Raw genomic sequence first — 24,570 nt, forward strand, 5'->3', positions numbered from 1 at the left:
TTCCTTAAATATTATTTTACTAAATGTGATAACTAACTAAACTAACTAAACACCATTAAGACCCATTTAACCAAAAAGGTTTAGTTCTTATTCAAAATAATATTTCCTTAGATATTTTACTATTTCTTTAAATATTATTTTAATAAATAAAAGGCAGCTAATTAAACACCGTTGAGAATTGGTCATCCAGAAGGTTGGTTTTATTCAGCAAATCATTCTTTAAAATGTTGTTTTATCAAAATAATGTTTTATCTGATGATCCATTGTGAATGGTTGTTTAAAGGTAAACCAATAAGTTGGTTCCAAGACTAACTTAACTTCATTTCCAGATTCTTGAAGATAATCCTTGGTCATGGTTGTCAACCATCTTTGATTCACTTGTTTATATTGTATATAGCCCATTAGTCTTCCCTATTTCTTTCATTTTGGTATCTTAGTTAGGTTGTTTTAACATAGCAAAGAGTTTGTTTATTGAAATATGTTTGACTGAGTAAAATGTTTTTAATAAATTCTTGTATTTTAAGACATTTTGTGAATTCATTCTGTGTGTGTAGAGTTTTGCTGTTCAATAATGCCAGAGCTTGGCTCATACCTTTCAATTTTTTCCTAATTCCTCCGCCTTATTTGGCTGATATTCACAGGACAACCATTAACAGACTGGAATATATTATGAAATATTAAAGTGTTAATATTAAATATTAAATATTAAATAATCACAATCACAACAGAATACTCCAGAACTTTCTCACCATTCTTCTCTGGCAATCCTCCTGTATTGTTGTGTGATTGTAATCAGCCTCTGGGTCCTCTGTCATGTCTACCTGCCCCTATGGAATCAACTTTACCTTTATGAAGCAACACCCAGTCAATGTGCCTGAAAGAGAGTATGGGCTGGTTTGAAATCCCACTGCTTCTACAGAGCACCCTAAATTCAATAAGATTAGACACTAAAACACTGGTTAAATAGCAGAGAGGCATTTCTTAACCAACATGAACAATGTTTCAGAAATTTCAGGGTTTCTTCTTTCAGGTTTAAATGAGACAAGAAATTACAGGGTACCTCTTTTCTTTCTCTCTTTGATGTGTTACTTTGTAATCATCCTTGTAAATGTTTGTATTGTTTTGACAATAATCTTGGATAATGAACTTCATGAACCAATGTATATTCTGCTGTGTGCTTTTTGTATGAATTCCCTTTATGGAACAGCAGGTTTCTATCCCAAATTTCTGTGGGATCTGCTCTCTCCTGTTCATGTCATCTCTTACTCAGGCTGCCTTCTGCAGGCTCAGGTGTTGTACTCCTTTGCCTCCAGTGATCTGTCCATCCTTGCCCTCATGGCATATGATCGGTATCTGGCTATATGTCGACCACTAGAGTACCACTCTGTCATGCCGAAGCAGAGAGCCATCACTTCAGTTTGTCTCACTTGGCTAATACCTTTCTGCTTAATGGCTGTAAACACTATTCTTACATATAGGTTGAAGCTATGCAGCCCGTACATTAACAGACTCATCTGTTTGAACTGGAGCATTGTTATGCTTGCTTGTTTTCCAGCTGAAACTACTGTTAACAGCATAGTTGCATATATTATAATATTAATTTATGTTCTACATAGTATTTTAATTGGGTGGTCCTACATTTTTCTCATAAAAACATGTGTCAGTTCTTTAGAAAACAGGAGAAAGTTCATGCAAACATGTGTGCCACATCTGATCTCTTTGTTCACTTTTTCACTATCTCTTCTTTTTGATTATATATATATTCGGTTTGGCTCAAAAGATTTACCTCAAACCTTTAAAAACTTTGTTTCTATAGAATTTCTCATCATACCTCCTATAATGAATCCGCTTATTTATGGTTTCAAGTTGACCAAAATACGAAAAAAAATTCTAGTTTTTCAATGTCAATGAAATGACTCTCCTGTAGTCTTAAAATTTTATAAATTAAGTTTCTGACATTTTATGTTTTTGGTTCAATAAAGTAATGTCTTTAATTATTTTTTCCCCTACTTTAAATATATTAAGGTGTATTAGTAGTCCTGCTGTTTTTAATATGCTTTTTATTCATTAGTAATTAATCGTGTTCTTTGCCTTTTACTGTTCACAGGTAAAATAAACGATCCATAATTATGAGCACAATTTGTCTTTTTAGTTCAGGAAAAATTGTTATTGTTTTATTGTATTTTTAATGTGGCTTCTAATCATTTTTGTTTCCAGTTTATTATTTTTAGTGTCCATATTGTGTCTTTTTGTTTGTTTTATTGTGATTATTTAACATTTATGGCATATGTATAATATATGTAATGTCTAATCTTTGTTTTAACACACTTATTTAGTTTAAGTATCTGTGCTGATAAGAAGCATAGATCTCTATTTCTAGTATCTCCTCTTCACCACCATTAACACAATTAGCTTTCCTCAGTCTTTTAAAGGAACATCACCTCTGTTAATTGTACATTTCTGTAATTGTTGATCTTTACTTTGCTTAGCCTTGTTTAGCTCATATTTTGTTGTTTTCTTTATTTGTTGTTTTAGTTGTTTTGTTATTGTTTGTTTGTATTACCTGCTGTTTTTGTATTATATGTAGCACCTTTTGTACACTTTCTGTGTATGAAAAGTCCTGTTTAAATCAAAACTCAGTGATTGCCTGTAAAAATGTGAGTTTTTGTAGATATACATGTGCTTTTTAATTTTGAACACTTTCTGCTCTCCTTCCTTCCCCTTAAGGTATTTAACTTCCAGAACATTTTTACCTGTTTGCACTGTTCATCCTCCTGCAATGTTATGTCACTGTAATCTGCCTCTGATTTCTCCTCAATATGTGTCTTGCTTGTCTGCCTCTGTGGAAATAACATTAAGGAGCAAACTTCCACCCTACTTTCTTACTTTGATGTATTACTTAACAATGATAATTATTATTATTTGTGTTGTTTTGACAATAATCTTGGCTAATGAATTTCACGAACCAATGTATATTCTGCTGTGTGGTTTTAATTTCCTTTATGGAACAGCAGATTTGTATCCCAAATTTCTCTGGGATCTGCTCTCTCCTGTTCATGTCATCTCTTACTCAGGCTGCCTTCGCCAGGCTCAGGTGATGTACTCCTTTTCCTGCAGTGATCTGTACATCTTTGCCCTCATGGCATATGATTGGCATCTCGCTATATGTCGACCACTGGAGTACCACTTTGTCATGCTGGAGCAGAGAGTCATCACTTTAATTCATTATCTGTGACACAACCTCTTACTGTGAACCATTCTGATGAACAAGAGACCACATTGAGTTTAGCAGGTCCGATGAACAGAGAAGACGTGGCAGAGACTCTCGGTCTAGCGGCTGGGATGAACATCTGCTCACAGCCATCCCGGGTTTTAATCTTGACCCCGGAGAGCTATGCTGCATGTTTGTATCCCATCTTGTTATCTTCGTGCTTGTTATCCTCTCTCCGACCTACTTCCTTCTTGACTACTTTGAAAAAATTACAAAAATAAAGGCTATCAGTACTGTAAGAAAAACTGTGCACTCTGGGATTGAGAGTTTTTGCTAGTCTCTTTTTGCTTTTCTCCATTTCAGCCGTTTTTTGTTCCTCTCAGGGCTAGACCCAGCAGCTCATATTGAACAATGTAGCGTGAACAAGCACAGATATAAACACTTCACTATTCTGACAAAGACTGTGCACTTGAGATTGTCCAAATAATGGTAAAATGTTAAACATTTAATAAAAAACATTTCAAAATGTAATGATTTTTTTCTGCCAAGGTTAAAACCCCTAAAATAAATGTTACCTTGCGTTTTATAATAAAAACATTTCATTCTACCTGAGATCATGAATGAAAAATGCTGTAACCAGAAAAAAAACAAAGCCATTGTTGATGCTCCTTATTTTTCATTTTTGTTCCAACATTTTACAACATAATCAGGCACCTATGCATGTACTAATGCATGTACCCAGTGAAGATATGTTGGAGGGTGCCAGACAGGACAACAAAAATAGCTTCACCAGCTACACACAGAAACAAGACCTTGTGCCCAGTCAAGTCTACAGACAAGTTTGTTTAACTTGGCATTGTCATAAGAGGAAGTTGCCTTCCCAGCCAAACGGCTGCAGGTATTCCCTGTTGGAGGTATAAGATAGAAGGAAGTGTGGGAAGATGTTTCTTCTAAACTCCAATCAGGTATGTAGAAACCCAAATTATGTGTGAAACATGATTTTAGCAATGCACATAGACTATTTGTTTATATCTTGTTAATTACTTATTTTATTAGTGTGATTACCAATAGCTTAATTGCCTTTCTTTGCCTCAGCTGCAACTAATTTCTTGTGATTATTTCACCTGGTTTGCCAGGTGAAATAATCATTCCTCATCATGCATCATGATTGTTACAAGAGTGATTTTCAATGGGTAGAAGTAGCTGAGATCCAATGAATAATGTATTGTCCAACATTAGAAAAGCTTAATTTAACAAAAGAAACAGTTTCAACAGTTTTCTTTGATGTGGGAAAAGCCTATGATTAGTAATAGAAAGGGGAATTCCTATTTAAGTAAAACAAAAGAATTGAATAAACTTCTTTAGATGGGTTAGAGATTTCCTACACGATATTAAAATGCTACCAAGAATAATATTGTTTTATGAGCTTTAAGTCGGAGCAAAACACATACAGAAGTACTGGAGAAACATGATGAATTTTAATATAAGCAAAGAACAAAAACTTACAGCGAGGCATAAAAAGAACAGGACAAGAACCATGCAGGATTTAACAGAAGGAACCAGCAGTGAACTATAGAAACCAAGGAGCTTAAATACAGAGGAGATGTGATTAATGACATGGAAACCAGTTGTGTCTAATCAGGGGAATGTTGAGCAGCTGTGAGAAAGTACTGAGTAGCGAAACTGAGGGAAAGAGACCAATAAACACAAAATCATACAGAGAGCCGAACTAAGATGCAAAAGGTTCAACAAATTAAAAAAGAAAAAAAACTAAAACATGAGTATAAACCAAAATACACAGATGAAAGAACACAAGAAATAGGAAACTAAACACAAAGGAATAAAAGACCCTAATGACAATAACAAATACAGCCAAGCTCTACTGACTCTACTGATAAACAACAAAGAAATTATCAGCAAACAAACGCATAAGAAAAACAAAACACAAACACCTGTGCATCATGACAGGTAGTGTTATTAGCCCTAATTTGTTTTCTGATACAATTAATGATTTCTGTGATCTAGCTGATTTAGGCCGTTACAATTTGGAAAAGAGTAAAAAAATAATAAATTTGTGGTAAAATCCATTCAGAGACATTGACCTGAGATATGGTGCACTTAATGAGGATTTATATCTTCTGTTAAAATAACTGATGTTTATTTTTCATGTGAGTGTGTCATGCATGGTGAAAGCTGAGAAGCCCTACTCCAGACCAGGACCATTTACTCGTCAAAGTAAAGCCCCAGGAAAGTGAAATTACCCGGGTTAATTTGTATCAAACTGTGCCCTGGGTTTTTAAAAAAGCCTGGGGCTTTCTACGGGCAATGGAAAACGGGCTATTAGCTTGTTCATGGAGTAACAATGCATGAATTTAGGGCATAATATTTGGGTATAGATATGATGTTTGCTTCGAAACCTGGGCATGAAGGTGTTTGGACAAATGAACTTGCTGATCATTATGTAAAGAGTACTCTTAGATTAGATCCTGTAAGCACTAAACTATAGAAGCAAAAGTAATAAAAGTAATGGATTTCAAATACTGATGGAAGAGATTAATTCAAAATCAAATACATTGTTCGTTCGTTCGTTCGTCGTCTTCCGCTTATCCAGGACCGGGTCGCGGGGGCAGCAGACTCAGCAGAGACGCCCAGACGTCCCTCTCTCCAGACACCTCCTCCAGCTCCTCCAGGGGGAGCCCAAGGCGTTCCCAGGCCAGCCGAGAGACATAGTCCCTCCAGCGTGTCCTGGGCCGTCCCCTGGGCCTCCTCCCGGTGGGACGTGCCTGGAACACCTCCCGAGGAAGGCGTCCAGGAGGCATCCGGTATAGATGCCCGAGCCACCTCAACTGGCTCCTCTCGATGTGGAGGAGCAGCGGCTCTACTCCGAGCTCCTCCCGGATGGCCGAGCTCCTCACCCTATCTCTAAGGGAGTGCCCGGCCACCCTACGGAGGAAGCTCATTTCAGCCGCTTGTATCCGTGATCTCGTTCTTTCGGTCATGACCCAAAGTTCATGGCCATAGGTGAGGGTAGGAACGTAGACCGACCAGTAAATTGAGAGCTTTGCTTTTCGGCTCAGCTCTCTCTTCACCACAACGGACCGGCACAGCGCCCCCATTACTGTGGCAGCCGCACCAATCCGTCTGTCGATCTCCTGCTCCATTCTTCCCTCACTCATGAACAAGACCCCGAGATACTTAAACTCCTCCACTTGAGGCAGGAACTCCCCTCCAACCTGAAGAGGACAAGCCACCCTTTTCCGGTCGAGTACCATGGCTTCGGACTTGGAGGAGCTGATCCTCATCCCAGCCGCTTCACACTCGGCTGCGAACCGCCACAGCGCATGCTGTAGGTCTTGGCTAGAGGGGGCCAGCAGGACCACGTCATCCGCAAAAAGAAGAGACGAAATCCACTGGTCCCCAAACCAGACCCCCTCCGGCCCTTGGCTGCGTCTAGAAATCCTGTCGAATGCCTTCTCCAGGTCCACAAAACACATGTGAACCGGTTGGGCAAACTCCCATGAACCCTCGAGCACCCTGTAGAGGGTATAGAGCTGGTCCAGTGTTCCACGGCTGGGACGAAAACCACACTGTTCCTCCTGAAGCCGAGGTTCGACTATCGGTCGGACTCTCCTCTCCAATACCCTGGCGTAGGCCTTACCAGGGAGGCTGAGGAGTGTGATCCCCCTGTAGTTGGAACACACCCTCCGGTCCCCCTTCTTATAAAGGGGGACCACCACCCCAGTCTGCCAGTCCAGAGGCACTGTCCCCGACCGCCACGCAATGTTGAAGAGGCGTGTCAACCATGACAGCCCTACAACATCCAGACACTTGAGGTACTCAGGGCGGATCTCATCCACCCCCGAAGCCTTGCCACCGCGGAGCTTTTTAACCACCTCGGTGACTTCAGCCTGGGTGATGAAAGAGTCCAACCCCGAGTCCCCAGCCTCTGTTTCCACCACGGAATGCGTGATGGCAGGATTGAGGAGATCCTCGAAGTACTCCTTCCACCGCCCGATAATGTCCTCAGTCGAGGTCAGCAGTCTGCTGCCCCCACTATAAACAGTGTTGGCAAAGCACTGCTTCCCCCTCCTGAGGCGCCGGACGGTTTGCCAGAATCGCTTCGAGGCCAACCGGTAGTCCTTCTCCATGGCCTCACCGAACTCTTCCCAGGCCCGAGTTTTTGCCTCTGCCACAGCCCGGGCCGCAGCACGCTTGGCCTCACGGTACCCGACAGCCGCCTCAGGAGTCCCACAAGCCAACCACAGCCGATAGGACTCCTTCTTCAGCTTAACAGCATCCCTTACTGCCGGTGTCCACCACCGGGTTCTGGGATTGCCGCCACGACAGGCACCGCAGACCTTACGGCCGCAGCTATGGGCAGCAGCATCGACAATAGATGCAGAGAACATGGTCCACTCGGACTCTATGTCTCCAACATCCCCCGGGATCTGGTCGAAGCTCTCCCGGAGGTGGGAGTTGAATACATCCCTGGCCGAGGGCTCCGCCAGGCGTTCCCAGCAGACCCTCACTATGCGCTTGGGCCTGCCAAGTCTGTCTGGCTTTCTCCTCCTCCAGCGGATCCAACTCACCACCGGGTGATGATCAGTGGACAGCTCAGCCCCTCTCTTCACCCGAGTGTCCAAAACATGCGGCCGAAGGTCTGATGATACGACAACAAAGTCGATCATCGACCTCCTGCCTAGGGTGTCCTGGTGCCAAGTGCACTGATGGACACCCTTATGTTTGAACATGGTGTTCGTTATGGACAATCCGTGACTAGCACAGAAGTCCAATAACAAAACACCACTCGGATTCAGATTGGGCCATTCCTCCCGATCACGCCTCTCCAGGTGTCACTGTTGTTCCCCACGTGGGCGTTGAAGTCCCCCAGCAGAATAATGGAGTCCCCGGGAGGGGCACTATTCAAATCGGGGGGGGTCAAATACATTGTTAATCCCATAAATCGAAGCAGGAGAAGTAGATTAGGTGAAGTTTTTATATTAGCTGGATATGAAATAAGTATAATTATAAAGTAATGAAAACCCAATGTGATTTAAGGAAAATTTGATTGTTATGTAAAATGTAAATGTATAGGTTATTTTGTCTCTTCTGGTTTGTATAAAGCCTTAGTCTGTAAACCATTATTAAATCATTACGGATTAGAGAGAGGCGACAGGAGATATGTTGTGCATATCTCCTGTCTGCTCAGACATTTTTAAAACTCTTATACATTTGTCTTGTAAGTTGGTAAAGCCAAAGGCAATTTCACACTTTGGTGGGCAATAAAGATTTATTCTATTTCTTATATTCTATTGCATTGGTTTAAATGAAGCACTGCACAGTCTGTCTTTCCACTTCACACCTGTTCTACAACTCTGACGTCACCACCTTTTGTTTTTCTGGTTTCCAGTTCGGTCTTTTAAGCATGACACCGATTATGTAAAAGGGGCTTCGGAGTCATACCATCACGACTCTTAGATCTACCAGCAGTTGATCGAAAGGAGTTGGAAATAAAACTAACTGTAATTCACAAAATACTTTTATCTTGGCTGTTCTATGCACAGAAAGAACAGGCAAACAGAAAGCTGTTAATCAGTAAAGAGTAGAACCTTGCACTGTACTTATCTTATTTTATTTACTTTTATCTTACTCGATTTTAGATTTGCCAGAATTTTATCAATGCATCATTTACGCCTACCTGTATATTTGTTTTTATGTTATTCAGAGTTTGTATTTGTTCTATATTCATAGCGGAAAGATTTAAAGCGACACTATTATTATTATTTATTTTACTATATTTTATTTGTATATGCAATATGTGATGCACATCCACCTATTGTTCTCAGGCAGTCCTTGGCATCTTCCTATTTCCCATGACTCGTGACTTGAACCAGTCTCCAGGATTGCTCATTGTTCTTTGATTTTCTAATTAGTTTTTATAAAAATTCATGAAAATTTTGATTATCAACACATGCTGCCCTCCTACTGTTGCTTTAGGGTCTACTTGACCTCCAGAGCTTCCTCATCTGTTTGTTCTGGCCATCCTCTTGCACTGCGATGTCATTGTAATGCACCTCTGGTTCCTCTTGGAGATCTGCCCCATCCTTCTCTCTCTCTCTCTCTGTGAAATCAGCTGGGACTTTGTGAAGCATCCATCTTCCATCCAGTCAATGCGCTACAGAGCCTGAAAGAAGAGTTATTGGCTGATTTGAAATCCCACAGCTACTGTAGGTTTTGCTAAATTCAACAGAGAAGCAACATCAGACCCTGTAAGAGAGCTGGTTGACGAGCAGAAGCACATTTCTCTAACCAAGATGAACAATGTTTCAACAATTTCTGTGCTTTTTCTTGCAGGTTTAGATGAGATAAGGAATTACAGGTCACCTATTTTCTTTCTCAGTTTCTTGTGTTACTCTATAATAATCCTTGTAAATTTTTGTATTGTTTTGATAATAATCTTGGATAATGAACTTCATGAACCAATGTATATTCTGCTGTGTGCTTTTTGCATGAATTCCCTTTTTGGAACAGTAGGTTTCTATCCCAAATTTCTGTGGGATCTGCTCTCTCCTGTTCATGTCATTTCTTACTCAGGCTGCCTTCTGCAGGCTCAGGTGTTGTACTCCTTTGCCTGCAGTGATCTGTCCATCCTTGCCCTCATGGCATATGATCGGTATCTGGCTATATGTCGACCACTGGAGTACCACTCTGTCATGCCGAAGCAGAGGGTCATCACTTTAGTGTCTCTTGCCTGGTTAATACCTTTCAGCTTTATAGCTGTGAACACGTTTCTTACATTTAGATTGAAATTATGCAGCCCACATTTAAACAGACTCATCTGTTTGAACTGGAGCATTGTTATGCTTGCTTGTTTTCCAGCTGAAACTACTGTTAACAGCATTGTTGGAAATTTGACAATAGTATTTTATACACTTCACTTTTTGTTAATTGTGTGGTCCTACATTTTTCTCATAAAAACATGTGTCGGTTCTATAGAAAACAGGAGAAAGTTCATGCAAACATGTGTGCCACATCTGATCTCTTTGTTCACTTTTTCACTAACACTCCTGTTTGATGTTATATATATTCGGTTTGGCTCAAAAGATTTACCTCAAACCTTTAAAAACTTTGTTTCTATAGAATTTCTCATCATACCTCCTATAATGAATCCGCTTATTTATGGTTTCAAGTTGACGAAAATACGAAAAAAAATTTTAAGCGTGGCAACTATGAAAAGAAAAACCCTCTTGTAGTCTTAAAGTTTTGGAAAATTTAGTTCCTCACCTTTAATGTTTTTGATGAAGTAATTTCTTCATATTTTTTTCTAATGATTCAATATATAAGTTCATTCTTTCATGCTCGTGGATAAGGTGTCCTTCCATGTTTTCTTTTTTTGGTTAACTGTAAAGTTTCCTTTACCTTTTACTATACTTATTGTAGATGTAAAATAAGCAATCTATGATTTTATTTCGAGACTTTTTCTATTTCACAGAACAGTGTACCTGTACTTTTATAACACATTTATTTTGCCTAATGGCCTGAGCAATAAAGGTTTTCCATCTATTGGTTCTTGCTCTATGCTGCCTGAATCTCTTTCCACTTCACTTTGAAGTGGGTGATAAGGGGAGTGGAGAATGTCTTTTGCTTTTTGTTTGACTCTCTTTAAAAATGTTTGTGTTAATTCGGATAATTATCTAACAATGGTTTTGTTGGCCACTTTTACTATTTATTTCATCCTGCTTGTGTCTCCTTCAGGTAGTTTGCTGAACCAAGTGATAAAAGCAAATGTAGGGACAGATTCAATCACAGAGTCGTAGAAAATGGTCATCAATTTTTTACACATTCCAAGTTGATTTAATTTGCAGATGAAGTGCAATCTTTGTCATGCTGTTTTTGCTAACCTTATCAGAATTTTCAGTGAATGTCAGCTTCTTGTCAGTAACAACACCCAGGTACTTATAATGCTGAACAGGCTCTACTGGCTCCCTTTTAATGATAACTGAAGGTGGTGGACTGGATTCTACACAGAGATTTTACGTTTTGGTAACAGAAGCGAGGCACAAATGTCACAAAATGCAGGAAATACATTTAAAATTATTTAAAATAAGGGTATCTTTGAATCAGATTAGCAGATTAAGATAAGATTTTGTGTTCTTTCACATCTTGTACATTTTGTAATGCACAGCAGCCTTCGCTCTTATTGGCAAAGATGTGTCCAAAAGCCTCAAAATGAATTGCTTTTATAGAGACATAGTGACCCAAAAAACAAAGAAAAAAAAAAACTCAGTTGCTTGGCGTCTCCCCACCAGCAGGCGGCGGTAATGTCTCACCTCCTCCCCTGCAGCAGAAGAAGCGGGCCGACAGCAGCCTGTGAACGCCGCAGTGCATGCTACCGCTCAGCCTGTTCTCTGCTCGCCTTTCTTCCACAGCAGCGACGACACGGAGGAAAACAGACTGTGATTTTTAGCCCAAACACAGGAGGTCACGCCGCGTCCCGAAACCCTTGCTTGCTCCCCTCCTGTCTGCCCACAGTGAGTATCCAGGATTTTTTTGTGTCATTTCGGGGCTGCAGTGGATGAAACATGGTTCCGGTGGTGTTTATATAATATTAGGTTGGTAATCCTCTACAACAGCAGCTCTAACGGCTCAGAATATTACGATTAATTCACATAAAACACGCTCCTCTCTTCATATAAGCGCTGCTAATGACTGGCATATATTCAGGGTTCTTTTTGTTGTTTTTTTTTGTCTTATTATTATTATTATTATTATATTTATTATTGCACCCTCCTCCTCCTTCAAGCTCTGCTCTGTCAGTGGAGCCTGGAAAGCTCCGCTCTGGAGACCGCATCGTGTTCAATTAACGGGGATATGGGAGCATTTAAAGCCGAGCTGGGTTTAATGCCGCAGTGTGTGCGGGGATGCTTTGCAGGTATGACCCGAAAAGAGCCTCCTCTCTTTACAAATCCTTGGAGAACAAAAATAAATTAATTAAAGTGTGCATGCAGTGCAGGGATGTGGCAACATCGTCTGTTATCAAAATGCAGTTTGTACATAGTGTAATAACTGGCTTATAACTACAGTGGTAGGATTTAATCTCTAGTGATTCAAGATAAGGAATTTCTTCACATTGCCCCTTAAATGCAATTTCTGCAGATATTTTGGAAAATCATTTATAATCATAAAGCACCACTGGTGTCTGGAGAAGGCACAGAAATACATTTCTAACCATCCCTTCCTCATCTAGAAAGAAAGTACAAGCAACCTGTGAAGTATTGAAAATGCCAGAGTTTGGGAACTTTTCTTTGATTTAAACTCTGTTGGTGTCTATTGACCAATTTGAGAAATAACTTTTTTTATGATTCACAGCTTCCTTAAGTTTTGCCTGACTTAAAAAGCAAGCTATGATTAAAACTCGGGCTGGCAAATTTTAGGAAAGCATGAAGTTGTGATGTCTCCTTTCTTTCCCATGATTATGATAGTCCTATCACTTTTTAGATAGGGCTGCATGATTTTTGGAAGACACGGTATTGCTATATTATTTTATAAGATGGCGATGACAATTTTAAACCTACATTTTGATCAGTAGTCACTTTTTTTTCATCATCTCTATTACCCTTTCACTTGTCCTGAGCTTTCTGGTCTTGGTCAAGAACATCTGTGTTCGTTGTGGGCATGAAGTACAGTGAAAATCCATCTTAGTGGCCATATTGGAAAGCTGAGTTTTCAGCACATGGCAGCTAATATTCTAATGCTTTTCAAGTTTTGTAATAAAGCACTCTTTCGGATTGAGATATTGCACGCATTGCTATTATGATAATTGTGGTTTGATGCATTGTGCAGCACAACTCTGTAGGTTTTAGCATCTCAGCCAGAAATCATGGATGGAAATTAAGATTTGTTGCAGAATATTCCATACTGAATATATGAAAAATATTCAGTTTTTTTGTTATTAATTTTCTAAAAGGATCTGTACTGTAAATTAATCATTGCCCTGTTCTACCTCTATTTAATACAGTTCATACGCGTGTACTTTTTATTTTTCTTGGTAGCTTCGTTAAGTTTTTTTTTTTTATTATGGGGGAAAATAATCATGTCAAATATATTCTTTTTGTAAGTTATTTAGTGAATATTTTCCATCACACTGTATTTATGTTGATTGTGGATCTGATCCCTGTTTTGGCCAGCTGGCCCTATTCAAATATGACAATTATGTATCATGATTAACCCAAAACAAATACAGTTTATTGAAGTTTTATAGCTGAATTTTCTAACAGAAGACATACATACAGATTATAAAAATGTCTATAAATCATGAATTTTTAAAGTGGGCTGTAGGTCATTTAGCCTCTTTGCCAATTTGTACTGATGGACTGTAAACAAAGCACCCGTGAACTTTATTGTTGTGTATCAGTTTATTTCTCTTGGTAGTTTTTAAGTATCTTTAAGTATTTTGTTGAATTTTGGGGAAAAGTTATTTTTAAAAATACACAAATTTAACTATTAAAGGTTTTTGCCTCTGATCAAACCAAAGTAACTGAACACCTCCTTATGGTCATAATTTTTTATTAGAGCTACATAACTTTATATTCAGCCCCACAAATTTCTGGGAACATTTAAACTGCAAATGTGCAAAATAAAGAAGGACAAAGTACCCAGCACCCATCTAGGGCATATTGACTCAAACAGATACGTTGTCCCCCGATTGAAAATAAAGGTCCACACATACAGGTCCTTCTCAAAATATTAGCATATTGTGATAAAGTTCATTATTTTCCATAATGTCATGATGAAAATTTATCATTTATATATTTTAGATTCATTGCACACTAACTGAAATATTTCAGGTCTTTTATTGTCTTAATATGGATGATTTCGGCATACAGCTCATGAAAACCCAAAATTCCTATCTCACAAAATTAGCATATCATTAAAAGGGTCTCTAAACGAGTTATGAACCTAATCATCTGAATCAACGAGTTAACTCTAAACACCTTCAAAAGATTCCTGAGGCCTTTAAAACTCCCAGCCTGGTTCATCACTCAAAACCCCAATCATGGGTAAGACTGCCGACCTGACTGCTGTCCAGAAGGCCACTTTTGACACCCTCAAGCAAGAGGGTAAGACACAGAAAGAAATTTCTGAACGAATAGGCTGTTCCCAGAGTGCTGTATCAAGGCACCTCAGTGGGAAGTCTGTGGGAAGGAAAAAGTGTGGCAGAAAACGCTGCACAACGAGAAGAGGTGACCGGACCCTGAGGAAGATTGTGGAGAAGGGCCGATTCCAGACCTTGGGGGACCTGCGGAAGCAGTGGACTGAGTCTGGAGTAGAAACATCCAGAGCCACCGTGCACAGGCGTGTGCAGGAAATGGGCTACAGGTGCCGCATTCCCCAGACCTGGGCTACAGAGAAGCAGCACTGGACTGTTGCTCAGTGGTCCAAAGTACTTTTTTCGGATGAAAGCAAATTCTGCATGTCATTCGGAAATCAAGGTGCCAGAGTCTGGAGGAAGACTGGGGAGAAGGAAATGCCAGAAGTCCAGTGTCAAGTACCCACAGTCAGTGATGGTCTGGGGTGCCGTGTCAGCTGCTGGTGTTGGTCCACTGTGTTTTATCAAGGGCAGGGTCAATGCAGCTAGCTATCAGGAGATTTTGGAGCACTTCATGCTTCCATCTGCTGAAAAGCTTTATGGAGATGAAGATTTCATTTTTCAGCACGACCTGGCACCTGCTCACAGTGTCAAAACCACTGGTAAATGGTTTACTGACCATGGTATCACTGTGCTCAATTGGCCTGCCAACTCTCCTGACCTGAACCCCATAGAGAATCTGTGGAATATTGTGAAGAGAACGTTGAGAGACTCAAGACCCAACACTCTGGATGAGCTAAAGGCCGCTATCGAAGCATCCTGGGCCTCCATAAGACCTCAGCAGTGCCACAGGCTGATTGCCTCCATGCCACGCCGCATTGAAGCAGTCATTTCTGCAAATGGATTCCCGACCAAGTATTGAGTGTATAACTGTACATGATTATTTGAAGGTTGACGTTTTTTGTATTAAAAACACTTTTCTTTTATTGGTCGGATGAAATATGCTAATTTTGTGAGATAGGAATTTTGGGTTTTCATGAGCTGTATGCCAAAATCATCCGTATTAAGACAATAAAAGACCTGAAATATTTCAGTTAGTGTGCAATGAATCTAAAATATATGAATGTTAAATTTTCATCATGACATTATGGAAAATAATTAACTTTATCACAATATGCTAATATTTTGAGAAGGACCTGTACATTCAGATGGAAACGAGGAGACATCCCTGCTCCACCAGTAGGTGGCGACAGCTTGAGCAATAACGTTCATAGGTCTCAAAATTCCTGGAAAGAACATCCTGAAGATGGCTGGAGCAGGTTTAATAGAAAATAAGTAGAAAATAACAAATAAGTCAAGTCAAAATAGGTTAGATGTAAAAAATCCCATAAATATGATTCCAATTTTGTTTCTATTTCTAGAACAAAGAGGGATTGTGGGCATGCACGGCACAGGCCACTATTTCACCGAATCTGAAAGTTTTAAAAATATCTTCACTCTGGAAAACAAATGTAAAAACTGGCCGGGTGGGACCTAAATGTGAGTTATAAAAACCTGTTTAAATTCAAATCCCGCATAGTTATGATAATAGAGCTCTTTAGAAAATAAAATTACATTTTCAGGGTTTTTTCTTTTACGTCTTAAGAAAAAACGTTACTCAGAAAAATATGCATTTTGTAGACAACTACCCTGTCTACAGGGGGATAAATTGTTCTCCACATTCCTCTTGTATCCCGGCTCTTTGTAGTTACCCGATACAAGAGGAATGTGGGAAAAAAATGCTCTTCATCACTATATTTGCTTACCTTTTTAGTGAAATCCTTAATGCCCGTGTTCCTCTGATATCATGATGAATTTAATCTTCCTTCCTGATCTTCTGCTTACATCTCCGCTTGATAGCTGAGCTGCTGATGTAGGTTACTGTGCAGATGTCTTAATGTTTGGCTTCCGCCAAGCCTGATTTATGATTTATTAATTATAATCTTTTCAAAGTGGTCTGTAATCTTGTAAAGTGGTCTTAAGCCATCATTTTCCTGTCTTTCTGAATATCTTAGGCTTTCGTTTGATATTTTTAAGACATTTCTTCAAACATGTACAAACCATTAGCAAACCAACACTGTTGAATTAGACAATCAGGTACTTTAATTCCAGTAATCGTCACTAAGACATAGATGTGTCCGTTCTTTTAGGATCATCAACAAAAAATGCTAAAGATGATAGATAATGTTGCATTCATAAATTAGTAAATGTTCACTAATAAAGCGATAAAAGAGCTCTGAGCTGAAACCTTGTTATATAGATGATCGGCTGAAGGATCATGCATCTTTGAGATCTGGTTCTAGACTTTTTTGAGGTCCCATTCATGTGATGTAGATACTTTCTTTTAATTCTGTTTTCTGTTATTTCTTTAATGTCCTGCACTTTTATGAATCATTCGGAACAGCAATAGAAAGCAGATTTGTGGTGCATAAATACATCCTGATGCCTTTTTAAAACTACAATCTGTGGTATATTTTTGTGGATGCATGTAAAGATGTTGGTGGAAAAAAGGATGCACTTCCATGTTGCAAAGAACCCAATAATTATTAAAAGCTTGGTTCTTTGCTAAGTCGTCCTTTAACATGTAGCTCTAGGTATGCAAGAGCAGGATTCTGATATTGAGGAACATCAAGGTTTTGAAGAAAACATTTTTGAACCGCTTTACCCCTCCCCCACATATTACTGCTCACTGCCTGTCAGCTGCCACTCTTACCTCGCTTACACGAAAAACAACTTTGGGTGTGAAATCTTTTCATACGTAGAAACAAGGACATCCATGGTGTGCAGACTGCTGTTTTTATTAAGGTAAAGCTGTTTTAAAACAATTATTAGCAAGCTACCGGTAGCTTGTCTGTTAGGAACGCTGGATCTGATTTAGAGCCTGCATAAGAAAGGCTCTAAATCAGATCCAGAAAGACATTAGACCTGGTTTAATCGCACTCCAGCTGTAAATTGGAAAACCAGCGATATTGGCTGACTGCTGTTATAACTTTTAGTAGCAATACAAGCTGATTGTGGTTTTCTCCCCGTTTTATGCTTTTCAGCACTGTTCCAGTGGCTTAATGAGATACAAACTGTCAGAAGTGCTAAGAAATCCTGAATCTCGTTTCAGCTTACGCCTAGACCCGACACTGACTGATCAGTGGAGCTTCAGAGCTTTTTTACACCTCAGGTATTTTATGTTCATTGGACGTGCTTTATTTGTTATAAAGGGGTTAAGGCAGAATATAATGAAATGTGAGCTGAAGCCAAGACTTTTTACAGCACGATGCATGTGTGTCTTTACTGAAGGTGGATAATTAGTGAAAACAGGATGGATTTATGGAATTTTTATTGGAATTATTATAAATGTTTCATGGTTTTTCTAGGACAGTTCTGTGATCAGTGTTTATAAAAACTGCAAAGATGGAAACATTTCTGGCTTGTCAAAGTTCATTTTGCAAAACAGCTATAAAAACAGAGACGTTTTTTCTGACTATGAAGCCGAAAGGCCAGATTTGTTTATTTGCTGAGTTAATGTGCGTAATTGAGTATTTAGCAGAACCTGTTCGCTTCGCTCAGCTAAAACAGAGCACCGTCAAGGCAGCCTTGGCAGAAACTGATCAAAGCTGAGTCGGAGGGCTGACTGCAACAGGGGCCTTACTCTATATTTTACAAAAAGACTGCTGCTCTTCTTGCTGAGGTGACAAGTTAAGGGAGGAGAAAACGGCTGAGATCACTCACTGGGGGTCCGGTGCCAAACTCAGTGATCAGCAGCGCTAAGAAAACGGACCCACGCAGCAGAAGAAAACACTGTTAGTAAATTTTCAGTGAATGTCAGCAGACTCTGTCCATTCATGCCCCTAGACTTAAAACCCAGAGGGAGCAGACAGGATGGCCCTAACCTTCTCTGTCATTGATCTATATGTTCCCTTCCTTTACCCCTGGACACTGTTGTGTTAACCCTGATATATATATATATATATATATCTTTTCTCATCAGGGGGATGAAGCACTATTAAAATGTGTTTGCTAAGAATTTACATCCTCATGGCATCTGACAAGTAGGCCTCAAAACAGCATGGACTTAGGTGGTCTGGATAATTATGGAAAAGGAAAATAAAGCACTTTGTATAGTTTTTAAATGGTAACTAATGGATAAATGTGTGATCAACCCTTGATCAACTAAAGATAAAATGGCTGAGAACTCTGGAGGTCTGAGGCTGGAAAAGTATGAAATCTTAACACGGAAAATGTCCAGGTATCCTGGCTGGAGAAAACCTGCTATAAATTATACTTTATAGATCAATGACTATCAATTATAAGTCCCCAATTTTAAATTTTAAAATGAGCTTTTATGATTTTTTTAAACAGATCTCGATAAGCTGGCTCGGTGCTGCCCTGGATTAAATTCAGATGTTTGCAGGATCTATTAATAACTGCAGAGGACCACATTTGGGCAAATTGTCCTGTTGGTGCAAGAATTGACTGCAAGGCTGACTAGCTGTTGTTTGCAAGCAATATAATTGAATGCATAGGCTGGATAAAATGAAATGGCTCTGCCTTCCTGCTCTCTGGACGCCTTTCCTGAATATGTTTTCTTTTCCCAACAGAACCTGAAAAAACACATTAGAGTCAGGCCTAATTGTAAGATTGGTCTGAGGAAGTTAAATTAATCTGACTTCCCTCGGTGCGACAGGGGTTCTCCGGTGTGAGAGTGGTTGAAAGGAAGAGACGCTACCCGTCTACAGGGAGATAAATTGTTCTCTAGATGGTGCTCTAATTGTGGAGGGGATTTTCTTGTGTCGATTGAACATCGATTCACTTACTTTGGGCCAAATTATAAAGTTGAAATGAATACGTTTCCTCGTAGTGAAACCTTATCTCGGCTTATCCCGACCTCTTTTCCTGACAAACACCAGGCATCCTGTTTTCTTCCATCTGAATCAGCCATTGATTTAGATAGCAACGACAGTCTTGGTGTGTTTTGTCAGCCATTCAGTTTGTATGACCCTCAGCTGCTTCCATACATCTGCTCTGAGGCTCTTTGGTGCTTCCATGTACCAATAATGATTTTTTTGCCTGCAGGACATTGAAAGCATTTATGGGAAATATATTTGTCAAACCAGGAGTCAGGGCAGAAAGAAATATATCGCAAATATATAAAAAAAAAATGGTACACCCCATTCAGTATATTATAGAACATCAGCTGAGATGGTTTGGTCTAAGTTTCAGCTGTCATACTGATGGTCTCGCATTTGACCCTAGAAAACTCCATTATATAATTTGTTAAATCATCACCCCTCTACCACCGTGCTTCACAGTTGGTACGAAGCGTTAGGCTACGTTTGTTTTCCAGCAAACATGGCACTAAACCTGCCAAGTGCTTTGATGTGTGCCGGCTTTCTCCTGGTGGCTGCTTGCCGGGGCCTGGGCCCCCTAGCTCTGTTAGGCCTCTGCTTGGGGGGTGATGTGTCATATGTCCCGGGGTCTCTGGTCTCTGGGTCCATGGCTGGATCTGCTCCGGCGTAGACTGCTGCCGGCGGGGCCTGTGGGCTCGTCGCTGCAGCTCCCAGGGGCTTCTGCACTGTGGCTGTTGGGTGGTTCCCCTGGGACTCTCCCCTGCTCTTCTCTGGGGGGGTTGCGGTAGTCTTCCCAGGGTTCTCGTGCTATGGGGGGCCTTTGGATGTCTGTGGCTCAGATCTCCGTGTCTGTCTCGGATCCAAGGGGGGCAGGTCTATGGCTCCTCACACTCGCTATTGCATATTTTCATGGAGAAACCTTTTACACAAGCGTGCTCACACTTACTCACAAGTGTTTGGATTCAGGTGTTGACAGATACACAGATGTTCTATATTGAGCCACAGTTACCACTTAATACATTTTACATTCATTAGTACAGTGCACTTTTCTGTAACATTGCTGTTGTTATATGGGTTTCTGTAGGTGTAGAGTCACTCTTCTGGGGTTTTATCTTTCATTCTCTTCATCCTTCTTTCTCTCCCCTTTTCGTTTTTCCCCCACCTCTCTCTCTTTCTAGCTTCAATTGTTTTCCTTTCCGTTTCTGTCTGTGTTCATAACAATTAAAATAATCCCAAAGCAGTTTCTAATAAAGTTTATATATATATATCAAGTGGAGCATTAACGCATTGGCTGTAATGTAAAGTAAATCTATTGGGCTTCTTCTTGGCATTCAGACAACGAGTGCTACTCTGCCGGACAGGACACGTTAAAAAATTTAGTTTTAAAGGCTAAGGTACTTCCTCTTTCAGCCCTTTTAAACAAGCCATACTTCTTTGTTGTTTTTTACTGTAATAATTTTAACAGTTAATACACTGATGCCTGTAGAGTCTGAAATGGAGCTCTTGGGTTATTTGCAATTTCGCAGGGCACTGCATGGTCTGACCTTCCAGTGAATTTGCTAGGCTGATTACTCATTGGAAATTGGCAGCTGTTTTAAATATTTTGCACAAAATTAAAATAATAGTGTAGGAATGGTTTTATAACCCTTCCTCGGTTAAATGGGTAACAACAGTTGCTTCTCTATTGCTGTGGTTGATGTCTTTTCATCTTGGCATCGTGGTAACTCAGACCTCTATGCTCCAGACCAGCAAAACAACAAAGGTTCCTGCTTTTATGGAGCTGATCACACTTGCTGTTCATCACTTATTCAAGTACATTTGAGAAGCAGTATCTAGCATAGCAGGTTTTTCTTTACCTTTTAAAAGTTTTGTTTTTGGAAACTTCTGCTGGTTTATCAAGTAAAAAGTTCTAATGCAAAGACCGGGACCTGTTAAAATAAATGAAATAAAATGTGTGGTGTATGAAATGCACACAAGCAGTATTTCTGCAGTTTAGATGTAGAGAAGATTGCTTTCAGTTGAGACGGGCTCATCGGGCTCAGGGTGACCACCAGTTCTGTTCACGGCTGACTGGTAACCTGACTTCACTTTAACAGGTAGCACACCTGGCCGTCCGCAAGCTGCCACATCGTGTGTCGGCTACACACAGTGATCTGCTCTAGTTCTCTTATCTGATTTTAACTCTGCTTTTCTCAGATTACATTTACATTTAGATCAGTTTCTCAGTTATTTCTCCACTGCAGCCTCTCTTAGCTGCAGTTTTGTTGACATGGCCTATCTCGCCGTGGGAGACTGGGCTTTCATAGTTGGCCTGTTCTCTAAATATAAAGCTTCTTCTTTTACTTTAAAAAGACTTTATTTTCAGAGCTGAAAATGAATAGTAGAGAGGCTGTACTTTATAAAAAAGTACTTTCAGCCTGTATAAAAAGTAGCAGTATAAACATGATTTTTGATGACGTTTCCGTTTTGCCCCCCTAAGTTTAGAAAAACATTGAATTAATTTGCAGTAGTATAGTTAAATACTGCAATATGAGTTTGGATAAACAAGTAGTTACCAGAAGTTTCTTGCGTCTTTCATTTTTAGTAATTTGCATGTCCATGTTTATCTCAAGATTTTAAGGTTTGGATCTTTTCTGCAGCATGATTCTGTAAAGCAACTAAGACGAAAGCTATCGGGATCTTGGTCTTCATTCAATGTGCAAATACTAAGTGAAATGGTTCTTATTCCACAAGTCCATCTGGAGCCATCAGCTGTTCTGAGCCTAATATTGTAATAAATTAACAAACGTCTTCAGTCACTTTGTCAGCGTGACAATCTGAACCGGAAAATATTCAGTCCAAATGAAAGAAAAAGGCCACAAATGTCCTTGCTGGTTGAAATTTTGCCAGTTGAGTGAAATGATTGCTATATGGTTAAATCCGGAATTGAAATAGAATTTCGATCTATTTGTACGGGATAGAATGAGTTCAATCAATGCGCTAGCCTATGTGCAACACTTATATCACATTATGTTTAATTAGGGCAACCAATGAAAATTACAGTAACAGTGTGAAAGAGGCTGATGGAGCTGTATGAAGTGGATGATATCTCACACAGGGTCCTCCTCCCTTATTAGTGTGTTGAAAAATGTCACAGGCCTCAATTCTTTTTACTACAGTAATTTAATCTCACATTGAACATTTTACGAACGCCTAACCTTTTAATTTGAGTCCACTTCATTCAGTTGGAAACAATGAAATCATGTCTGTTGTACTTATCAAGACTTCTGCTGTTTGTACTTCATATGGACCCCATTTCCACCAGAACATCTCTTAATCTTCTACTGCAACCTCCCTCGAGGTTGGAGCATACAGACAGAGGGATGTTTAAGCGTTCCTCTTTGCATATCTTTGTTGATTGATGGGGTTTGGGTCTAGGGTTTGCGGTGGCCATTGAAGAAGAATGTTGATGTTGTGTCTTTTCAGTTTATTGGAGTCCTTGGAGACATGTCCTGGTACTTCAAAGATCTTAGTTCTTTGGGACAAAACAGGCCCACAGCATTACTGGTCCTCTACCTTATTTAACAGTGGGCGTGATGTGCTTTTCCACTTAAAAAAGTTCAATGTTAGTTTGATTTGACCTAAGCCAGCGGTTGCAGATGAAGTCCTATTAGAGTTTAGCAAACTCCACATGCTGACCTTATGATAGGTTAAAAAGGCTTTTTCCTGACATGCTTCCCAAACAATTGGCTGGCATGTAGATAATGGTTGTTGTGGAGACTTGGTGGAATAAGCATGGCAAAACAGTTGGTACCTAACTTATTTAGAATTTTAGTTCATTTATTTTAAGGCTTTTTACACACCTTTATCAGTGGTCCAAAGAGTATGGGATGGCACTGTGCAAACAGCATTAATGTGTTTGAACTGCGTAGTAGCTTTTATTGATTTGAATTGGAAACAGTTCTGCAGAGCCACTTGTAAGTTAAGACTTGAGTCTATAAATTTATCAATGGTGTGCTGCACATATATAATGATGGCTTGGAAAATGCCGTGAGGCTAAATTCTCCTGTTGAATCCCTGATTGTAGTTGAATTTTGGCCCCTAATATGCTGCTAATGTGCCGCAAAAGTGCTTTTACTGTTTACTCGGATTACAAAAGCAGATTTATTCTTAGTTGGGTTGATTTCAGTGGGAACAAATGTATAAAGTGTCTCGTTTCATCCTCGAAGTCCTCCACCTTTCCATGCTGCACGAACTTTGGATTTTAGAGAAGCAAACTAAAACCCTTGTGTGTTCAGATCTGCACATGCATCTACTATTTCTTTCCGCTTTGATTCTCACACACTCGGTGTGTGTGGAGCACATGGGAATATGCCTCTCCGTTTGATTCCTAACAAGTAGTTCTTAAAGCTGGCTGTCAGTCAGCATCAGAAATGAAATGTGTTCATGCGTATTCGGAGTGAAAAACCTGCTGTCGTATTGCAGGGGAGAGCTCTGCTGTTTTATTGAAAAAATACAAGCAAGAACGTTGCACAATCTCAGGTGATTCCTTAAATGAGATTCTGAAAATGCTTCATTGTGTTGTACATGTGAAAAGTGCCTCTTAATAACTGTTAAATGGTCCCTTTTCTAGTTCAGGCAGATAAATGAGTTGTATCTGATTCTTGTTAGTGCTGCGTCATGCTCCAGGTGAGCTCAGTGTGTAGTACCCAAACCTGTGGAGATGGATTGTCAAGCACAAGAGAAATATATTGAATCTGTGTGCATGAACTCCACATCTCTGTGCATGACAAATTTATGTGAACTGACAGTTTGGATTTTGACGTCGCTTTTTTTTTTTCCAAGTCAAGGGGCGTTGTTTGAAAAGATGTCGGATGTCTTTACTCTCAGAGGCAGTCACAGTTTCACACAGTGCAATGACCACCCTGTCCTGTTTCTGTCGCTGCAGTTTTATGCAATAGCTAACCCAATTCTGCCCACGGCGAGGGGATGGCATCCGAAGTGAAAATCAAAGCGGGAATTTAATGTTTGGGAGGGATTTCCGGCCATCATTTAAACAATATTTCAAGATTCAGACCTGTGAATCATATCAAACGTCCAATCACAGACAGGCTGTACTCCAAAGTTTTCCTTGAGTCCCTGTTTAAGTAAAATGTGACATTAGTCAGGTTGTTTACTCAAAAATACAAAAAAATAAAATAAACGTTGGCTGTAAAGGTAAGTTATTAGATTATAAAACAATATAATACAACACTGCAAGACATTGTAGTAAAAAAGCAATAGCATAAAATAAAACAAACTACACAAAATCTATTAAATTATCATGGTTTACAAAAAACACATGAGTTTTAAGCAGTTTAAAATTTACTTCAGATGCAGTAATAAGAATTTTGTGCCTTATTTTTAAATCT

The 24,570-nt window shown here is 39.6% G+C and overlaps 3 protein-coding genes across 3 annotated transcripts in view; all 3 read left to right on the top strand.

The window, feature by feature from the left end:
- Positions 1 to 990: 990 nt before the first annotated feature.
- On the top strand, positions 991 to 3,235 carry LOC124870884 (olfactory receptor 2AT4-like). The gene is made up of 2 exons (XM_047369707.1): positions 991 to 1,903; positions 3,075 to 3,235. Exons 1-2 carry the CDS (start codon positions 991 to 993, stop codon positions 3,233 to 3,235), a joined length of 1,074 nt encoding a protein of 357 aa, XP_047225663.1.
- A 6,290-nt stretch (positions 3,236 to 9,525) lies between these two features.
- LOC124871824 (olfactory receptor 10G9-like) lies at positions 9,526 to 10,650 on the top strand. The gene has a single exon (XM_047371409.1). The coding sequence runs from the start codon at positions 9,526 to 9,528 to the stop codon at positions 10,462 to 10,464; it is 939 nt and encodes a 312-aa protein (XP_047227365.1). The 3' UTR covers positions 10,465 to 10,650.
- A 924-nt stretch (positions 10,651 to 11,574) lies between these two features.
- The window catches only part of adarb1b (adenosine deaminase RNA specific B1b), a 158,389-nt gene continuing 145,393 nt past the window's right edge, over positions 11,575 to 24,570 (top strand). Inside the window, exon 1 of the mRNA XM_047370114.1 lies at positions 11,575 to 11,742. The gene's annotated coding sequence lies outside the window, so the exon portion shown is untranslated. The remainder of the gene's footprint in view (positions 11,743 to 24,570) is intronic.

Source organism: Girardinichthys multiradiatus, chromosome 7 (assembly GCF_021462225.1).
Source record: "Girardinichthys multiradiatus isolate DD_20200921_A chromosome 7, DD_fGirMul_XY1, whole genome shotgun sequence".
NCBI classification, from domain to species: Eukaryota; Metazoa; Chordata; class Actinopteri; order Cyprinodontiformes; family Goodeidae; genus Girardinichthys; species Girardinichthys multiradiatus.

What these genes read in the sequence shown, in the direction of transcription:
- LOC124870884 (XM_047369707.1), top strand. Translation starts at nt 991, where the DNA reads ATGAACAATGTTTCAGAAATTTCAGGGTTTCTTCTTTCAGGTTTAAAT. An exon ending in AAAAATTCTAGTTTTTCAAT is followed by an intron (nt 1,904 to 3,074) that starts GTCAATGAAATG and finishes TCTCTTACTCAG; the next exon opens with GCTGCCTTCGCCAGGCTCAG.
- LOC124871824 (XM_047371409.1), top strand. Translation starts at nt 9,526, where the DNA reads ATGAACAATGTTTCAACAATTTCTGTGCTTTTTCTTGCAGGTTTAGAT.